The 19,081-nt window shown below is 35.8% G+C and overlaps 1 protein-coding gene across 1 annotated transcript in view; it reads left to right on the top strand.

The window, feature by feature from the left end:
* The window catches only part of GRIK2 (glutamate ionotropic receptor kainate type subunit 2), a 432,872-nt gene that overhangs the window by 399,259 nt on the left and 14,532 nt on the right, over positions 1 to 19,081 (top strand). Inside the window, exon 15 of the mRNA XM_086461343.1 lies at positions 18,501 to 18,751. Within this exon, the coding sequence (XP_086317469.1) occupies positions 18,501 to 18,751 (251 nt within the window). The remainder of the gene's footprint in view (positions 1 to 18,500; positions 18,752 to 19,081) is intronic.

The following is a 19,081-nucleotide window of genomic DNA, read 5'->3' as shown; positions in this document are numbered from 1 at the left end:
GCCACCTCTGGTGCTAGGCTAGAAAAACTTCATTTATAATGAAAAGAGAAGGGAAGAGCAGACCTGGGATGAGATGACTGACAGCAATTGACAGCAATTGGATACTTTGGAGCAGATAAGGGAGGACCTAATTGTAACTGGGATTGTGTTTGTTTCATTTTATTTTCCATCTTTGCAACTTTATTTATAGCTTTGTAACCAAGAGTGTAACACTTAAGCACATTTGGCTTTTTTTCCTTCCAGTTTGAAGCTCCACACGTCAGGGTTTTGTGTTGGCTTTATTCTGGCATGTCGTGTTAGGAGGCGCTATTTTGCCAATCCTGTATTATTCATCAGTGAATCTGGTAGACAGGAAAACTTTTTTTAACATGCATGAAGCTTGAAGCATTCTATATAGTTTGTTTCTAATAACAAATATATGAATATGTATCACATGCAATTATCTATTAGAAATACATAAATATTTCTTTTAGTGGTTGGAGTTGGGCTTTCTGTGGACATACATATCATCATCCAGGTTGATATTCAAGGATGGAAGGAGGGGAGGGAGGGAGGGAAGAAGAAAGAGAAAGAGAGAAAAGATACAGAAAGCAAATGAATGAAGGGGGGTGGGGAGAGAGAGAACAAACCTTTTGAGTATGCAGAACAACTTCTGCTTTTAATGATAGATCCTCTGAAGTGTTACTTATCCCCTCCAGTAGTCTTAAATGTCCCATTTCTTCATCATGCATGATAAAGGTGTTTAAAATTGGGTTTGTTCTTTATTAAATCCCAGTTGGGATAAATTTACCAGTGCAAAGGATTCCTAAATATTTATGATACTTCCACACGCTTATGGTTTTATCAAACATAAATTGTAACTTTTTTTTCCAGAAAATCTAACCTATCCAGCAATATACTTTTCGTGCCCTACTGAAAAACAGTTAATGTGAATTTCCTATGGTCAACATACTGTACAACACAGTAATATTATGTGACAAAAGCTATTTTTCCACAATGACTAATTAACATCATTGTTAATGTGAAGTCAACCACATGGAAGGTTAGGAATGTTGCTTCTATGCACTCTGTATTAAGGCCTTAATAGTCTGCAAAGCTACTTCGCACTTCTTTTACTTTTTACTCTCCAGCTGGAAGGAACATATTTGAAATCACCTATTGGAAAAAAGCAAATCTTCATCTCTCTGCCTCTCTGGAGTGGTTTCAGGTTCTTATTTCTTTTCCAAATTCCTGATTCTCTCCAGCATGTTAGACAGCAGGCTACTTTCCATCTGGCTTGGGAAGATTTTCTACTAAATTGCCAGTTGCTTCTATGTTGAACCTGGAGTACATAAGTGACTGACAAGTGTATATGTCAAACCAATTCCATATGAGCAGATCTACCAAGCACGCACCTTTCAGATGGTCTGCACTTATGTGGCAACACAAGACTATGCTGTATATGCCAGGCAAACGCTGTATGTGCAGAGATACATGCAAAGTAATGCCTTTGACATTTTGAAAGTGAAAAATGGTAGGTGTAAGTAATCCTAAAAATTTGCACATATTTCTTCTAACTCTTTAGAAATACAAAATAGAAAGTAGTGTTATATGGCGCATATAAGAAATTAGAGCTAGTAATTTCTCTACTGTTTCTCTGTGATTGTTGAGCTGTGGAAAGCTGAAGAATTAGACTAAGAGGAGGCTCTACCCATATAACAGTGATGGTCCTATAATATCTGATACCGGTGAGGTAAAAAACAGTTTGAGAAAAAGGTGAAATATGTTTTTTCAACTGCTTTCTTCCTGTACAGTTATTATAAGAAAATAAATTGTGTTATTAATATTAATATCTCAGTTGCAAAACATAGTGAACTGAAGCTGTTACATGACTCTCTTCACTTTTACTATTTTTTTTTACTTACTTTTCCCTTGCTGTGATCAAACGATGACTTTTCCTACTATAGCATATCACCGTTTGTATTCCTGATCTTTCCATGCTGATGAACTATCAAAATGCCTTGAAAAGTGCTGGAAAGGGTTTGAGGCTCAGATCTTTAATATTTAATTGGTAACTTAAAATTTCTTAAAAAAATAAATGTGCACTCCATCAACTATATAGCAACTTTTCACTGTACATGGGGATAAAATACAACTCTCAGGATAGGAATGAAACTGAACATTATATTTTGGGGTCGACATACCAAATGGATAAAGCTACCAACATTCTTTGCCAAGCTAAGTCTTACAGAACTGTGCATGATACAAAGCTGCAATAACTTGCAACAGTAAAACAGATCCATGTATCAAAATTTATTCATGTAAGTACATAAAATATATCTGCACAGTATATATTTATATATTCGCAAGAGAAAGCTGGCAGCTGCTGTGATACAAACAAGTTATACATCCCATGTCAAAACAAAAGTATATGAATAAAATAAACAGCCTCCCAGCAGAGATGCATTGGCTGCAGGCCCCAGATATCAGTACACTCACTTAAGTTCAAAGGATGAAACAAAACTTCAGGTCTCTCATGTTCTATTGATTCAGAGGTGCCATTTTTAGAGAAGTTCTATTTTCTGTAAACACTAATGAAATACCAATGAAAATGTCTTTGTTTACAAATATTTCTGTCTCTTTGAGAAATAAACATATTTTTCGCAGTACACTGTTCTTAAAAGATTCTCAAAGTTTTGTCCACTCACCTATGACTTCCAAAAAAATCCATTTGTCCAACTCATGTAACGTGCAGATCACTTGACTATAGAAATTTATTGATATACTTTTGCTCTGTGTAGTTCTATTTTTTTACTTAAGCATTCGAATCTTTCATTTTTGTCAAATTGGAGCCAAGAGTGGGGCTGGCTCTCCTTTTTTTCTTTTTTTTTTTTTTTTTAAAATTCTTTTGAGTTTCAGTCGGCTGTGTAGCATGTATTTAAAATGTTATTTTGAGTATGCATATTTTGAAGATAGTAGTATTCATATAATTTCATCAAATGTAGAATCTAGAAAGAGTATTTCGCACTCGACTCACTTAAAGATTTCACTGGAGAAAAAAAGGTGTTTAGGCAATAATTTATGATCTGCTATTTCATATCTTCTCTAGGAAATGTGACTTCATGAATTATTTATATTTGCCTAAGCCATTAATAAATGCAATACAATAGTGTTCTTCCTACCCCAGTGATAGGCTGTTGGATTCAAATAGAATTTAAACGAATAGTTCAATCAGCAAATGTATAACACTTAATTATCATGTAGTATCCAATAGCACTGTATATGTTCAAATGATTTATATTACCTATTATTTCTCTAGGGACTGACCTAGAAAAAATTTCACAGTAGAAGTTTTTATTTTATAATATTGAAATTTTTCAACTGACATGACTGTGTTCTTAATGCAGGTATGTTACAAAATATTTCATTGCCTGCCATTTTTATTTAAGTGCATGTTTCCGAATACAGAAAATTGTAAATGAAGGCACACTGGGGAGTAAAATTTGTTTAAGGAATAAAGCTTTTAATAGATCATTGTTATTTCAAAGATTAAAATTTAATGTAGTAAAAAGATGAACAAATAAATGACTCTTATTTCCTAAATATGCAATAGAAAGTGAAAAAGATGTTATGAAGATAATCTCAAAATAGTCGTAACTCTCCACTTAGAATTAATTTAGCCTCCTCCCTTGTTACGTTTATCATTCTAGACAGATTTGCAGCCTGATTTTGTAATCATCTGAAAATTAGTTTTTTGGAGCTTGCCTGTAAAATAAAAAGTAGATAAAATTGGAGTAAGCACCTTGTAAGTGTAAGAATAACACTTCATCATCCTACAGATATGTAGGATGTTGCCTCCTATGTTTTGTCTAGCTTTTAAAAGACCTAGGCCTTGAATTCTACAGCTACATGTCTGAATTAAGTTTTTTTGTAAGCAGTTTCTATACTTAGAACATGAACTACATCCAAATTAATACTCTAAACACATGCTTTGAACGTTTTCTAGTAAAGAAATCTAGTATGTTACTACATGTTTAGAAATCAGTGCTGCTAGAAATATTTCCTGCTGCCTATAACTATGGTAAAATGAGGTCCAGTTTAACAGAGACTAAAGTATGATTACAAAGCCTTCCATTTTCCAGAAAGTACCTAAAAATGTATCTCAAAATTGGAGGTACAGTTGTCCATAGTCAGACATTATAGCCACCACCAAAGTAGTGGGCAATCTATTCTCTAAGTTCTGATTGAATAAGAATGTATAGTATGACTATGGCAGTTGTAGATTTTTCTGATGGAAGGAGGGCTATGTTACAGATGAGTATCATAATGATAATGAGTCCTGAGTACCACAATTTAAGAAGGGTGTTAAGGTACTTGAATGCATTCAGAGGAGGGCAACAAAGCCGGTGAAAGGGCTGGAAGGTATGATGCCCTTTGAGGAGTGGCTGAGGAATCTGGGTTTGTCTAGTTCGGAGAAAAGGAAGCTGAGGGGCCACCTCAATGCTCTCTGAATCTTCCTGAGAAGGGGAAGCGGAGATGAAGGTGCGGAGCACTTCTTCCAGTGACAGGATACGTGGAAATGGTTCAAAAGCTGATCCAGGCAAGGTTCAGACTGGACATTAGGAAGCATTTCTTTACCAAGAGGGTGGCCAAACACTGAGGTAGGCTTCCTAGAGAGGTGATCGATGCCCCTGTCAGTGTTTAACAGGCTTTTGGACAATGCCCTTAATAATTTGCTTTAGCTTTTGGTCAGGCTTGAATTGGTCATTGTAGGTTCCTTCCAACTGAAATATTGTCGTCTTGTCTTGTCTTGTCTTGTCTTGTCTTGTCTTGTCTTGTCTTGTCTTGTCTTGTCTTCTCTTCTCTTCTCTTGTCTTCTCTTCTCTTGTCTTCTCTTCTCTTCTCTTCTCTTCTCTTCTCTTCTCTTCTCTTCTCTTCTCTTCTCTTCTCTTCTCTTCTCTTCTCTTCTCTTCTCTTCTCTTCTCTTCTCTTCTCTTCTCTTCTTGATTTGCTTTGCTTCTCTTTGCTTTTCTTGTTTCCTCATCTCTTCTCTATTCTAGTACTCGGATGCCATTGTTTATGCAGTCCTTTTCCTTTTCCTTTTCCTTTTCCTTTTCCTTTTCCTTTTCCTTTTCCTTTTCCTTTTCCTTTTCCTTATCTCTTTTTTCTCTTTCTCTTTTTTTTGCTTTTATTCTTAGAAAAGATTACAAGACTCCCTAAGTGGTTTTTTGTTTGGAATGTTTTGTTTTAATTGCTGAGTGCCTACACTTTACTTCAGTATTCCAAATATGTTTTAGTGTAGGGAATGTCATCAAGCGAATCATATTATTTCAATTCTTGCCAATGTTCAGTTCTGATAGAGTTTTTGTCTTCTTGATTAGAAGATGAAGTTCTCTCTTGTCCTTCCAACTGCTTTAGGGGACAGATTCTCAGGAAAAGATAGACTTTTTTCCCTAAAGAAGTGTTTTCTGAGAGTATTTAGCATACTTGATGCTTCCATTCTATGTGGTGCTTTTTACTGTTCCTGCACAGGTGCACAAGCCTCACACAGATTTTCAGTCTGTTCCTCCATTTTTAATTTACTTCTATTAAACGAAGAGGGCTTGTGAAGATCTAGTCATCCGATTGTGGGAAGCAGATCACTTAAAAAAAAAAAAAAAGAAACCAGACAAACCAACCCCCCCCCCCCCCCAAAAAAAAAAAACCCACCAAGCATAACATTTGTATCTATAACATACCTGAATAAGAAAGTAAGGCTGAAGTTTCACTGTCATTTTAGACCAGCATAGGGCTGCTGAATTTTGCAAAAATTGACAGCTATATGAGCCGGCAGAATACTGTTCATCTTTTTTCATAAAATTAATTTAGTTTGTGTTTAATTACATAGCTGTTAATGAGGCTGGATGAGCACTAGGCACAGTATGAAGGAAGCAGTGATAGCAAATAAACTGTAATGTGGAAGAGGAAATGGAACTTCTGCACAGCCAGCTGTTACACTGAGTCTGAAGACATTCCCAAGCACCTTCCTGGTTTTGTGATATTTGCAAAAGCTGCAATGTATCTCTCAGTGGCTGAAATAAAACAGTTGTAATTTAACAGAACGGAGTAGTTGCAGAGCAGTGGTCAAAATTAATTTTCCATATTTTAAAAAAACTTTTTTTTGTCCCATGCCTCACACTTATTCTATCTCAAACTTTGCAGAACTTGAACAGTATAGCTTTCATCTGCCTTCATGCTGGTGTTTCTTCAATTTTTTTCTTTTCTTCTGGAGGTCTAGGCTAAGAATCAGAGAACATAATTGTAGCAAAAGAGCCACAAGAAATTAAAAAACTGGCTTGTATTAAATGCCTTTCAAAAAAAAATCCATAAGTACCTTTCAAAATTAACTGTTTGGAGTTTATCAACATTCCTTATTCTCTGAAGTTAAGCACTTACTGTAGCTAGAGGTTCTTTCGGTGTCCTAACATCATTCTCTTTTCACACCTCTACCAAACTGAAAAGTGACATGTTTTAAAAACTTTCCTTAAATCTCAGGCAGTATTAGAAAACAATGACATTGAGCACAATTACTGGCACTGAGCATGACTGGCACATTCTTTTCAATTAATTTCACAGAATCACAGAATCACAGAGTGGTAGGGGTTGGAAGGGACCTCTGGAGATCATCTTAGTCCACCCCCCCTGCTAAAGCAGGTTCACTTACAGCAGGTCACACAAGATCATATCCAGGAGGGTTTTGAATATCTCCGGGGAAGGAGACTCCATAACCTCTCTGGGCAGCCTGTTCCAGTGCTCTGTCACCCTCAAAGTAAAGAAGTTTTTCCTCATGTTGAGGCAGAACTTCCTGTGCTCCAGTTTGCCTTGTCCTGTCACTGAGCACCACTGAAAAGAGCCTGGCCCAATCCTCCTGACTCCCACCTTTTAGATGTTTTTAAGTGTTGATAAGGTCCCCTCTCAATCTTCTCCAGGCTAAACAGACCCAGGTGTCTCAGCCTTTCCTCGTAGGAGAGATGCTCCAGCTCCCTCATTATCTTAGCAGCCCTCTGCTGGACTCTCTCCAGTAGTTCTCCATCTGTCTTGAACTGGGGAGCCCAGTTCAAGACATAGTACTCCAGATGCGGCCTCACCAGGGCAGAGTAGAGGAGGAGGATAACCTCCCACGACCTGCTGGCCACACTCTTCTTAATGCACCCCAGGATACCACTGGCCTTCTTGGCCACAAGGGCACATTGCTGGCTCATGGTCAACTTGTCTACCCGGACTCCCAGGTCCTTCTCTGCAGAGCTGCCTTCCAGTCAGTGCCAAAATTAAAAGGAATAACAGATAAATGATGTATTAATTTGGTCCCCAAAATTGTTAACAATACACTTGGTTAACATAACTGAGGAAAATTCTACATATCTGAAAATACTGAACAGTTCAGAAGTTTAAAATTTGCATTGATGAAAATATATTCCTGGATTTCCTCTCTAAAGTACTAAACCTAACAGTTAACTCTGGCTTTCAATGTAATCATTGAGATTTCAGACTCTGCAGCTATTTCTTCTTTATATTAAGTGAGACACTGAGGACATCTGAGCTATACTTGTCTATTACCTGTTGTAAAGTACTGCTCTTGGAGAAAAATTTCCACCTTATAGTCCAGCACTCTCTCTATTTAAAAAACATGCATAAAAGTTTATGTATTTATATTATACATTCTTAGGTAATTTCAAATAATAACTGTAGTGAACACTGCACAATTTTTGCCCTCTGAACTTCAGTACTAAAAAAGTACATTGTCCCCTGCCTATAGTTTTCATAATCTAAAGCACTACAAAAAATAAAATTTAAAAAAAAAATCAGTTCTAAGCAATCATTTGGTTTTATTGTTAAGGCACCCTAGTTCTCTGGAAGCTACTTACTACCTTCAGTCCACACAAATGACATAGTATGAGCATTTTTTACCAGTCCTTGGAGATGAGATGTAAAACCAGATCTATCTCTACAGGAATATAGGTAATAATAATAGAAAATATACATAGGAAAATAGGAAACCATGTACCAACACAGGAGGCCGTTTTCTTCTGCTTGCCTGCATGTAATCTGTAATCCTTCATATAATTTGAACTGTAATATTCATCACTTATACATGCATAAAAGTGCTGAGCTTCAGTTCTTCTGTAACTAAAAAAACTAATACATTTGTCTTCATTAGCTGAACGTAATGCACAAAAATTAGATGTAAATTATTTATTTTTATGCAGGTCAAACCATGTATTGAAAGCAATTTGAGGATTTCAACTGCTTGAGAAGTTAATTTATTGATGCTGAAATGTAAAAATGTGTAGCTAACATATTTGATGAATGAACTGTTTTTTATGGTTACCTCAGAAATATGAACAAATTGATGCACTGAGAGGCATGCTGAGAGACTGAGCTTTATATCAATAAAGAATTTCCAGAACACTTAATTTCCAGTAGCTGTTTTGAGTAGACTCTGCCTTAGAGAAGTGATTTCTAGTAGGAATTTACTGAACAGATGTAACTGAAGTAAAGACCTTATTAAAACTTCAATGTTGAGGTTATAGCACCTAGGACCATATGTATGTATTGCATTGTCAAAGACTCATCTATGAATGTGAAATACCTCTGTCCTGATGTCATCCCTCACCAGAAACAAATCACCATATTGCATCCCAGCACACAGTGTTTGCATGGTTTTAGGCATTCTTGATCTGAAAAAGCTGCAGCATCAGCTGTTTCTTTTGTCTGTCTTGCGTGTCATTTTTCACTGCCTGTTAGAAGTGGCATCTCATTTCCCAGCAACCCAAGCTCCCTGAATAAGTATCACCCTCTGCCCAATGTTCTGTAGTTTAACAACAATGGTTTAAGGTTCTTCTGAGGGACATGTAATAACTGAAAGCAAACCAACTGCAGCCTTTCTGAAGGTTACAGGAGAGGCTGACAGAGCTGGGACTGTTCAGCCTGATGATGAGAAGGCAGCTCAGGTGGTATCTGATCGATGTGTGTAAGTACCTGTTGAGGGAAAATAATGAAGAGAGCGTCAGACATTTTTCCACTGGCATCCAGTGACTAGACAAGAGGTATATGGCACAAACTGAAGTAAAACAAATTCCATTTAAATGTGAGAAGAAAACACCACATAGACCAAAAATCTTCTTTACAGTAAGGGTGATCAAACACTACAGCAGGTTGCCCAAAGGTGTTGTGCAGCCTCCATCCTTGGAGATATTCAGAACCCAAGTGGACAACATGCTCTGAGTAATACGCTGTAGCTTGGGCAGGTGGGGTGGACTAGACCCTTGTCAGAGGACACTTCAAGTTCTGCCTGTCATAGTACTGAAATGGGAGAGTTTTGTGATGAAAGTACTTCAGACTTTTTAACTACAGAATTAAGAGCCTTCTCTTTGAACAGTCGCTTGAATTTGCATCCAGAAAGGGAAAAATAGAAGCTATGGGCTGTCTTTTGGGTTGAGCCTACCTAGTTTCATTTTCTGCACCAAAATGATTCCCTTATAATGGAAAAGAAATTTAAAATTCTGAAAACTCTTCATAAATCTAAATTCTCACTACGTCATCCAGCCCCACTGCTGAGGACAGAATTCTTTAAGTTGGCTAGGACAAATGAAAAGACTAACACCATGGCTTTGAATCTGTCATAGTGCTTTATAAACAAACAGCACAGTGAGTGAAGCACTGAATGCCAATATTTTTAAGCACTCTTTGGATAGCTGAGCTGCTTATTCTCCCTTTATCTATGATGCATACTGTTAGCTGATGCCTTCTTTTCCCAAAGATCAACTAAGAACTGACTGCCTTGCCTATGTAATCAGTTTAACCTTGTAAATGAAATTGGGGAACAGAAATCTGCATGGAAAACCTCAAAGAAACAGCTTCTCTTATTTATCAGTGGGATTAGAAATATATGGAACATCACTTACTAGTACAATAACAGCTAAAACCTCTTACCATTACCGATAAATGCAATGTGAGACTTTGTAGGAATTCTGACAGCTCCAAAAGTCTAAATTTATTTATTTTTTTAATAACGTAAATGAAGATGACCATATTTAAGATGCCATTGCAGTTAGATGTACCCAAGGCCACTTCATACCTCACCCGTTATGAAACAGCTAATGGCAAAACACTAACATTCATTGTTTTCAGAATTTTGTTTATAGCTTGGTAGGGAGTGGGGTGTTCTGCAAAAGCATGAACTGGGTTTTCAGGTCTGGACACCCTTGTTATGACCTTACGATTTTCTTGTCTTTCACCGTATTCTTGTCTGCCCACCAGAAATCTTCACATATAGCAGAACTGCATGTAGCATTTCATTAGACTTCCTTAATTCAGCTATTTATTACTGGGTAGTGTTAGACAAATATTTCCCACAAAGGAGGCGGTATTTGCAAACCATTTATATGGGAGTGATACAAGTTTGCAAGGAGAATTGAAAAAAACATTGTATAAATATGAAATACATTTAGCTGTGGTAAAAATGCTATCACAGATTTTCTCAGAACAGGTTTCAACAAAGGTATCTTCCTGTTCTGCAGCTGCACAGTTCAACAGGGATATAGAGATAATAGTATGTTATGATTATGATCTTTTCAAACTGTCTGTGATGTTACAATACCTGAAGAGTCTATGAAAAAAGCTACTAACTTTCATTTGTTTGAATTCAATACTTAATCTAAGAGACATGCTTTAGAACTGTTTACAATGATAGTGTGAGGAGGGGCTGAGAAAACTACCTGTGTTAAAAAAAGAAAAAAGAAAACAAAGAAAATACAGAATAAAATATTCATTTCTAATACAATAATGTAATAATGATTAAAGTATTTAAAATAGTAAAAAAAAAAAAAAAAAAAAAAAAAAAAAGTTACTCCTCATTCTGTTCAGGTTATTTCCGTACTACAAAAAGAAATAGAGAAAAATTGTGTATATTAACTATTAAGCCTGTCATCATCATAGCTTATTTAAATTATTAATTATAGGCAACCATTATACATGCATTTTTTGTCATTTACTCACCGTGGAGAATAGATATGTTTCAATCTTGTTACAAATTAGTATATTTAAGGATGTCCCCTTCCCAGTCCTAAACCCATAAGTACTTACGAACACAAGAATTCGTGAATGGCTATTGTAGTTCTAAATCTCCCACGTATTCATTTAATTTTGATACCAATTATGTTGCATACTTGGTAACTGCATACAGCTGGAAAATTATGAGATATTTAATATGAAATAAATCTCAGCTACATGGTCCCTCTTGGTTACATTTCAGCTTTATAAACCTACATGAACTTTTTAATGCTGGTTCTCTAAAGAAATGAACAGAAACTAGCATGAGCTGGGAATGGTTATGACTGGGAAGAAGTGAAAACAATCAGAGAACACACCACTTGTGTAAGGGTTTTCATTACATTTGGTATAAAATGCTGATTTAAAAATTTTCCTGCCTCTTACCAGCAATTTCTCTTTCCTAAGCCATATGTGTAACAGCTCAAAGGTGTATATCTATAAAGGAACAGTGAACAGCTTTGGTTTGGATTTTGTTTTGAATGTCTGCAATTTTAATTAGATCTAGGGGAAGGTGTCCCTGCCCATGTCAGGGGGTTTGAAACTAGGTGATCTTTAAGGTCCCTTCCAACCCCCAAACCATTCTATGATTCTCTGATTCTAGATTGTGGTGGTTTAGATTGCTGTAAACATTTACTAAGGATTTTCCATTGTAGTAACTACAACTTAATAAATATTTAATATTTACAGTAGATCTAATATTACAATATGACAATCTTAATGTAGAGTGAAGTGTCGGGGTTAACATCCAGAGTCAGGAAACACTGATTTTGTTTCATCAGAAACATTAACCCATCCTGATAAATATTTTATCCTGATACATGCTTTGGAAAACAACAGTAAAATTCAAAGCTATGTATTTAATCAGAAAGTCAAGAATGGAAAATCTAACGTATATGCAACACAGCTAAGCTGAAGATGCAATCATTTCTTAGACCTGCCACTGTATTATTTGTTCCTGATATTGTCCACGACATGTAGAGTATTTAATGAACTTTGAAAAAGTCTTCATACCCACAAGTCTACAAGTCCGTGAGGTAAAAGCCCATGAGAAAGTAGAAGGACAGCTGGTAGAGGAGCAAGTATACTTTTTCTTAATATTTAAATCTATCTCATATTTTAATGCATTGATCATAAATGAATAGGAAATGTATATAAATGCTACTCATCTCTTGGGGTGGCAAACCCAAGATTTTCACACCTTTCTACATTAAAAAGATCTATGTCCACTCAAATTTTATCAGTACAGCAGTTGTTTTCAGTATACTTGAGAAACGTCTTTAAAATCTGTGTGCCTGGGACACTTTGCTATCAATTCGTACGTACCTTAGAGATTAGAATGCTGTAATGTCTGATCATTTCATAAATATGAAACAAGAAATTAACTGTGAGGCACAGAGCTAAGAAATAGGAAAAAGTGTTTCACTTAGCAGCACAAAGAAATCCCGTTATCAAAGATACATTTAAAATCCACATTCATCTTCTTGTGTAAGGCAGTCATCTCAGGTTTGATCTATACTCTTAAAAATACTTGGCCAATTTCTGCATCTTACAGAAGTCACTAATTTTGCTACTAAGAACATCTTTTCATCAGTGGCTTTTTTATTTTTTTATTTTTTATTGGTAAACCTTGCTCATTTACTTGGAGTTAAACTGAGATACAGATTTTAGAATAAAGGAGGATCCGATCCTGCGTCAAGTTTGCAGGAACTGTTGCCTTTTCTTTTGGTTTGTAACTCTTCTCTTCACTGTGAGTTATTGCTTGCTTCTTATGATTGCCAAAGAATTTTAGTCCATCAAATCCCCAGTTACAGCACTGGCATTACTCCATGACCTCGAGGGAGTCCTCAGTGATCTTTTCTTGTGTGAAAATGAGCTGATTTTGAAAGTGGAGCCAGGGATGGGGAACTGACAGAATCCTTTTTTTTTCTTCATGTGTTGCTTGGAGACTTTTGAATCCACAGATAGGAAGAATGAACCAAGCTATGTTGACCCTTCTCTCTGTCGCTTCCCTCCCATTCCAATTGAAGAGGGTTAACGGAGTTAGAGAGCAGAGCTGTCTGTGACTTTTAAAAGAAAAAACATTTCTATGGAGCCAAAGTGCATGCTTCTCCCGTACACAGTGCCCCTATTCATTTTCTATGGCATGTTATCACTGTGGCTGTCAGTCTTTACTGCTGAGTGCTGACCATACTACTGACTCCTGGAAGGCTTTTCAGGCCCTATGATGCATGAGGCTGTAGGAAGTAGATTTTCCATGGTTCCTCATAGTCTAGATATCTACTCCACAATTACGTGTAAATGAAATCCTTTCCGTCTTGTTTCTGTCATGCCTATCATTCCAGTATGCGTGACACTTAAAAAAGAGTAAACTCCACATACTGTATCAGCAGTTACCCCGTAGCAAGGAATGTCTGATTCAAAGGCCTGTCTGGTGAGAACAAAAGGAAAGCTTCATCATAGTAACTGATGGACAGAGGTAAGAGAACAATATAACAAACAAGACTTTCAAAGATGATTTAACTAAGCATACAAACAGTTTGGTGGCAGAATATTTAGTCTGTGATTTTTGATGGGGCTAAGTTATGGGAAAGTACAGAGAAATGTCGATATGCTAAGACTTAAATGATTCCACCCATCCTCAGTAGTATAAACAGTGTTAGCCATCACTCTTACAGAAATTTCAGACATGCCTACATTAGAGTGATTCCAGTGAATGCAGCTTATGTATATGTACCCAAGCTAGCTTTAGGATAGATAGATCAGTGTGGTGTATCCACAATGGGAGTGGGCTCATACTGAAAAAAAAAACAACCTCAAAACAAAACAAAACAAAACAAATCCAAACACCCCCATGCTAAGTTTTGTGCTTCTTCCTTTTGACTGTGAAAACTAAATCTAGAGTTGGTTGCTTTGTTCGATGTAAACTGTTACAGCTTCAACACCTAGATATTAAAGGAATATCTTTCCTGTTACATGTGGCTTTCTTCTTTCAAAAATACTTCAGTACTTGAAGAACTTGATGATCTAAATTTGGTACCTAGGTTCTGCATATGATGGTATATTCCTAACTACCTTTCTTTTTTGCTTAGGCCAAGTATGAAATAACGTTGCAAGATAAGTAGAATAGTCTTGGGGGTTTTAATAACAAAAGAAGAAAGTAACAGGAACAAAAGATGCTATCAGTGGTGTAGAAGTGTTCAGAATGGATTTTTCTTTCTAGCAAATCAAAAGTAACATGTAACTGTGTCCCATGGGCACCAACTTTCAAAATACCAGACAATTTGTAGTGATTTTTTTTGGTAAAATGCACTGGAATGATGAAAGAGAAAAGTTCCTTGTTCAATATTTTCATAATGAAGGAGTTAGCGGAATGATGCTATTCCTTTTTATTTACTGAGGGTCAAATTCAGTTCTACAGGTCCCAATGTGCTCCAACTCCTTTTGTATTTGATACAATGGTAAAATAGACTAAGAGTAACCAGGCAGATTTTACTACATTATAATCCAGAAGTAAGCATTTTCCTGACCAGTAAGATCAGCAGGATTGTAACATACTAATCTGTATACAGTGAAGTCTCGATATAAAAAGCTTACGTGTTCATAATTTATGATCAGAAATATCATTATGTGCATAAAACTTCATATATTGAGACTTCAGGGTAGAAAACCTAGCAATGTATAACTTTTTCAGTCTCAGTATTTCTGAGACTTTGTTATCTTAGTTTTGGACAGATGCCTCAGACAACAGAATTTTATGAAAAAAAAAAATTACATTTTCATAAGCAGGTAGCTGCAAATAGAAATTATTGCATCCCTTATTGAGTTTGTTGATCATAGGAAGTCACTAAGGTCTCTATAATCTATAACAATGTCTTAGAATTCTTCTGGCAGAAATTCTCATTCCTGTAAACAGCAGCTAGAGTGGGATCAGCAAATAATGTATAGATTATGTTCTGTAGGCTCTCCAGTCCCAGTTTCTCATGGGAATAGGTTAACAGTTGATAGAGAAATGAAAGCAGTAGGAATCATGAAAAAAGAGGGAAGGAAAAGTCAGGTATTCCTGCACTGGACTTCTCACTTTCTCTGTACTCAACGGAAAATTATATACTGATTTTTTCGCTGATTTTGTGGCAGAGTTTTAAATATCGCTGTGTCTGTCCCCTTCCAGTCTTCCCCCTATGCACAGACTGGTAAGATTTTTTTCAGCTGCTTCTCTTTTTATTGAAGGTTAAGAAGTGAAGTTCACATTTCTTCATGTGATGGAATTTTGTTCTCTTTTTTTTTTTTTTTCCTCTTCTGCTTTATTGCTTTAGTCTTATTCATACTGAATTTATTTTGCAAATCCATTCATATACATTGTCTGTGAGTCCTAAACTTTCTGTTTTCATTTCATTTTTTTCACTTGAACAGTAAATTCTCTTAAATGAAATACTTCTGATTTTTAAAAAAAATGTAAAAAACCAGGCCATGGCCTTCTTGCAACACCTCGTGGAAAGGCTTCATTCATCTTTCAGTCATATGACAGGAGCGATAAGGAAAATTACCAGTCAATGCCAAAACTCTTTTACATTTACCTGCTGAAATTTTTCATTTCTGCAAGGAAAACTGTTTAACATCCAGAGTGTAATCTGGGTGCCTTCTTTTTGTGTGATAACTTTGTCATCCACAGATCAGATCATGATACTTTAAGCCACATCAGGTGCTTCTGGGTGGATTTTCTATTGCTGGGACTTGCAATCCATCTTGCATCAAAAAAATATCTAGAGGCAAATAAAACCTTAGAGTATAATATTGTTGCTATGCTTCTTTTATTCTCTAATAACTACTTGAATCAGTAAAAGAAAATTTAAATTACTTTTTTTTCAAATATCAGATTATTAATTGTCCTTGTTATTTGTTGTAAAATGTTAATCAATGAATTTAGAACATTGTAAATCATTCAGAAATAGAACTACAGCACTGAATGCTAGCTTTTTTCACAGGTATAAAATTTTAAGTGCTTAATTTAACAGCAGCAGTATGCAATGCTAGTCATCCTACATTGATCCTTACTTGTGAGATTATCACTTTTAAGACAAGATAAGAAGGCATAACAAAGACAAATGTTGCAGTAGAAGCACCAAAGGCCCTGTAATCTGTCCAATCCACAAGTATTTGTGGAAAATTTTGCAAATCACCAACAGCAGGTGATACATACTGTTGAACTGAATCACTATTAACTGCATGCTTCTAATGCTGTCCTCATAAACTTAACTGGTTGTAGGTAGGATTACTCTGTGCTTTATGGTTTCTGTCTATGAATTCCTCAGTTAATATAATTTTTAAGTGCTTCAAACAGACTAGAACTGTGTGTGTACAAATCTCATCCCTGGAATATATAAATAATACATGAAGGATGGTTGGTACTGCCTATATTTAGACCAACAGAAAGTGTGGGGAAAAAATGCAAATGAGTTTAATTAGAAAGCAGCATGTCAGATCAGAAGATGGCTTAAACTGGATCCAAGATTATTTCTCAGAATGTAATGTTATTTAAGTTGTTGTTGTTGAATATTTATAGGCAGTGTAACGCTGAAAATACCCCCAAAAGATTATAGGATGCACTTATACTTCCCCAGGCTCTTGTGGACTAAATCACTTTCCTTCTTCCATCTGACTGAAGAAATGTCAAGTATAGGGTTTTGCAGAGTTTCAGCATAATCAAGATGTCTGAAATGGTGTAACTTAGGCCCCTGCATGCACAAGAGAGTAGAAAAGAGTTTGTTTTTCTTTCTTTCTGCTTCCCATGTAGTCCTGTGTAAACACAGCTTAGCTCCTAGTACAGAACATCATTCTTTTATAAGCAGAAATGATAAAAGCACAAATTCTTGCAACTTAAATACATTGAGGCCAGGTTTTCCCACCTTTTATACGGGAGTACAAGAAAAGCTCAGAGTGTTTTGTAATTAACCGTTCTTTCTATGTTTTACTTCCATGCTGGCACAGAAACCCTTTGCTATTAGCTTTATTGTCATGATAAGCTTTAGATATGTAAGAAGAAATTCAAGACATAAAGAATAAATTTAAAGAAATTCCAAAAGAAAATATATGTTTTCCAATAATGTAAAGAAAATAAAATATCCTATCCATGCATTCCTTCAGCTCCTTCACAGCTGATCACAGTACACGAAGTAACCAAATGGGCAGCATCTCTCTAAAGGATGCTGAGGATTTTTTTTAAAAAGGTATGAAGTTAATGAAAATGCATTTTATTACTCAGCCAAAGGAAACACTGTAAGAATTATAGCTAGTAAGTAGCATTATTATGACAGAAAGAAAAAGAGGAGGAATTCTTTGTAGAATTGCATTCACATCGCATGAAAGAGAGGATGCCTTTTCATCTACTCCATCTACTCTTTTTTTTTTCCCTGTGATTTCTTAACCACTTTAATGAAGAGTCTTTTGTTCCTGTTTTCGAAGGAGGAGAAGAAAAATGATGGCTTTGTTCTCTCCTTAAACATTACACAAATCTTAACACAGAAAGCACTTCTGACTGATGTGATTTACTCTCTAACATTCAGAAAAGAAAAGCTTTCTCCATTGGCATTATTCATTCATTAATGTAGATTTTAAAATACTCATTGAAAAGTCCTTATGCACTATATAAAGAAAAAGATAGCACATGACATAGAAAGATATGACATTACCCTTTGTCCTGCCCTTTGAAATATTGAAATGTTCAAAAGCTACAAAATTATCACGTCATTTTAAAATACTGAATTATGAGAAAGAAATACATTAAAATATGAGAATTTACATCCCTGTTATCCAAACACATGTAACCTGATCTTTCTAAATGCATTGCTACCTGGTACTCTTAATAAGTACATGTGCATTCATGCCTGACTATCAAATAGAGACTTTTGTGGATTGGTCCTGAAGCATAGATTATTGTTTCTTTTTTTAATAAAATAATAGTATAGAGCGTTTGTTACATATCAGACCTTGGATTAGCTTTAGGGTAACAAGCTATGAAGAACCAACCGGTAGATTTATGTATATTAGACTAAGTCTACTGCAGCATAATTAACAGCCTGATGGAAATTGAAAGATTAATACGTGACTGGATATAATAGCTGGGCATGAAGATGTTTGAGACTATGGGACTAAGTGTGATAGGACTTGTTGCATTAAGTTTCCTGACTTACAGCCAACACCAACTGGATCAAGTTTTGTACATTTATGAGTGTATGTGCATGTGGGTTTGTGTTTGTGTGACCAGAGCGACCATGGTGAGATGTAAATGTCTTTTCAATAAGTGTTATATTTGTAGAGGATATATGTAATATATAATGTCCTGTGACATTATATTACGTTTTATTCTTATTAGGAATAACTAACTTTCTTTAAAATATACCCCATGCAATATATATTCCCTGTGGTCTCTTTAGGTTCTCCATACAGAGACAAGATCACTATAGCAATTCTTCAGCTGCAAGAGGAGGGCAAGCTCCACATGATGAAAGAGAAATGGTGGAGAGGCAATGGCTGCCCTGAGGAGGAAAGTAAAGAGGCCAGTGCTTTAGGAGTTCAAAATATTGGAGGAATTTTCATCGTGCTGGCAGCAGGATTGGTGCTTTCTGTCTTTGTGGCAGTGGGGGAGTTTTTGTACAAATCAAAAAAAAATGCCCAGTTGGAAAAGGTAAATATTGTCTTCTCCTATTTTACTTTATAGTTATGGTCTATTTCAAGAATACTTTAAGCATTTGGTAGCTAAATGTAGGTGATGCACACTGATTGTTTATTGTATAGTACTTGTGTAACAAAGGATCACAGCAAAGTAGCCAAAGTTTTATATGTACAGCTTTTAATTTGTCTTCAATGTGTTTAATTGTAGCCAGATTTCAGGACAAGTGACTATTTCTCCTCTTATTCAAGCCTGAAAAAAGACAGCTTTTTACTCCTGGAAGTTCACTGCAGTTAATTTTATGGATGAAGAAGAAATCCGAAACTGTAATGGGAAACAAATTAA

This window comes from Leptosomus discolor, chromosome 2, assembly GCF_034619465.1.
Source record: "Leptosomus discolor isolate bLepDis1 chromosome 2, bLepDis1.hap2, whole genome shotgun sequence".
Taxonomy (NCBI): domain Eukaryota; kingdom Metazoa; phylum Chordata; class Aves; order Leptosomiformes; family Leptosomidae; genus Leptosomus; species Leptosomus discolor.
Note: the sequence above shows the minus strand (reverse complement) of the source record. Positions and strands in the feature narration are given on the sequence as shown.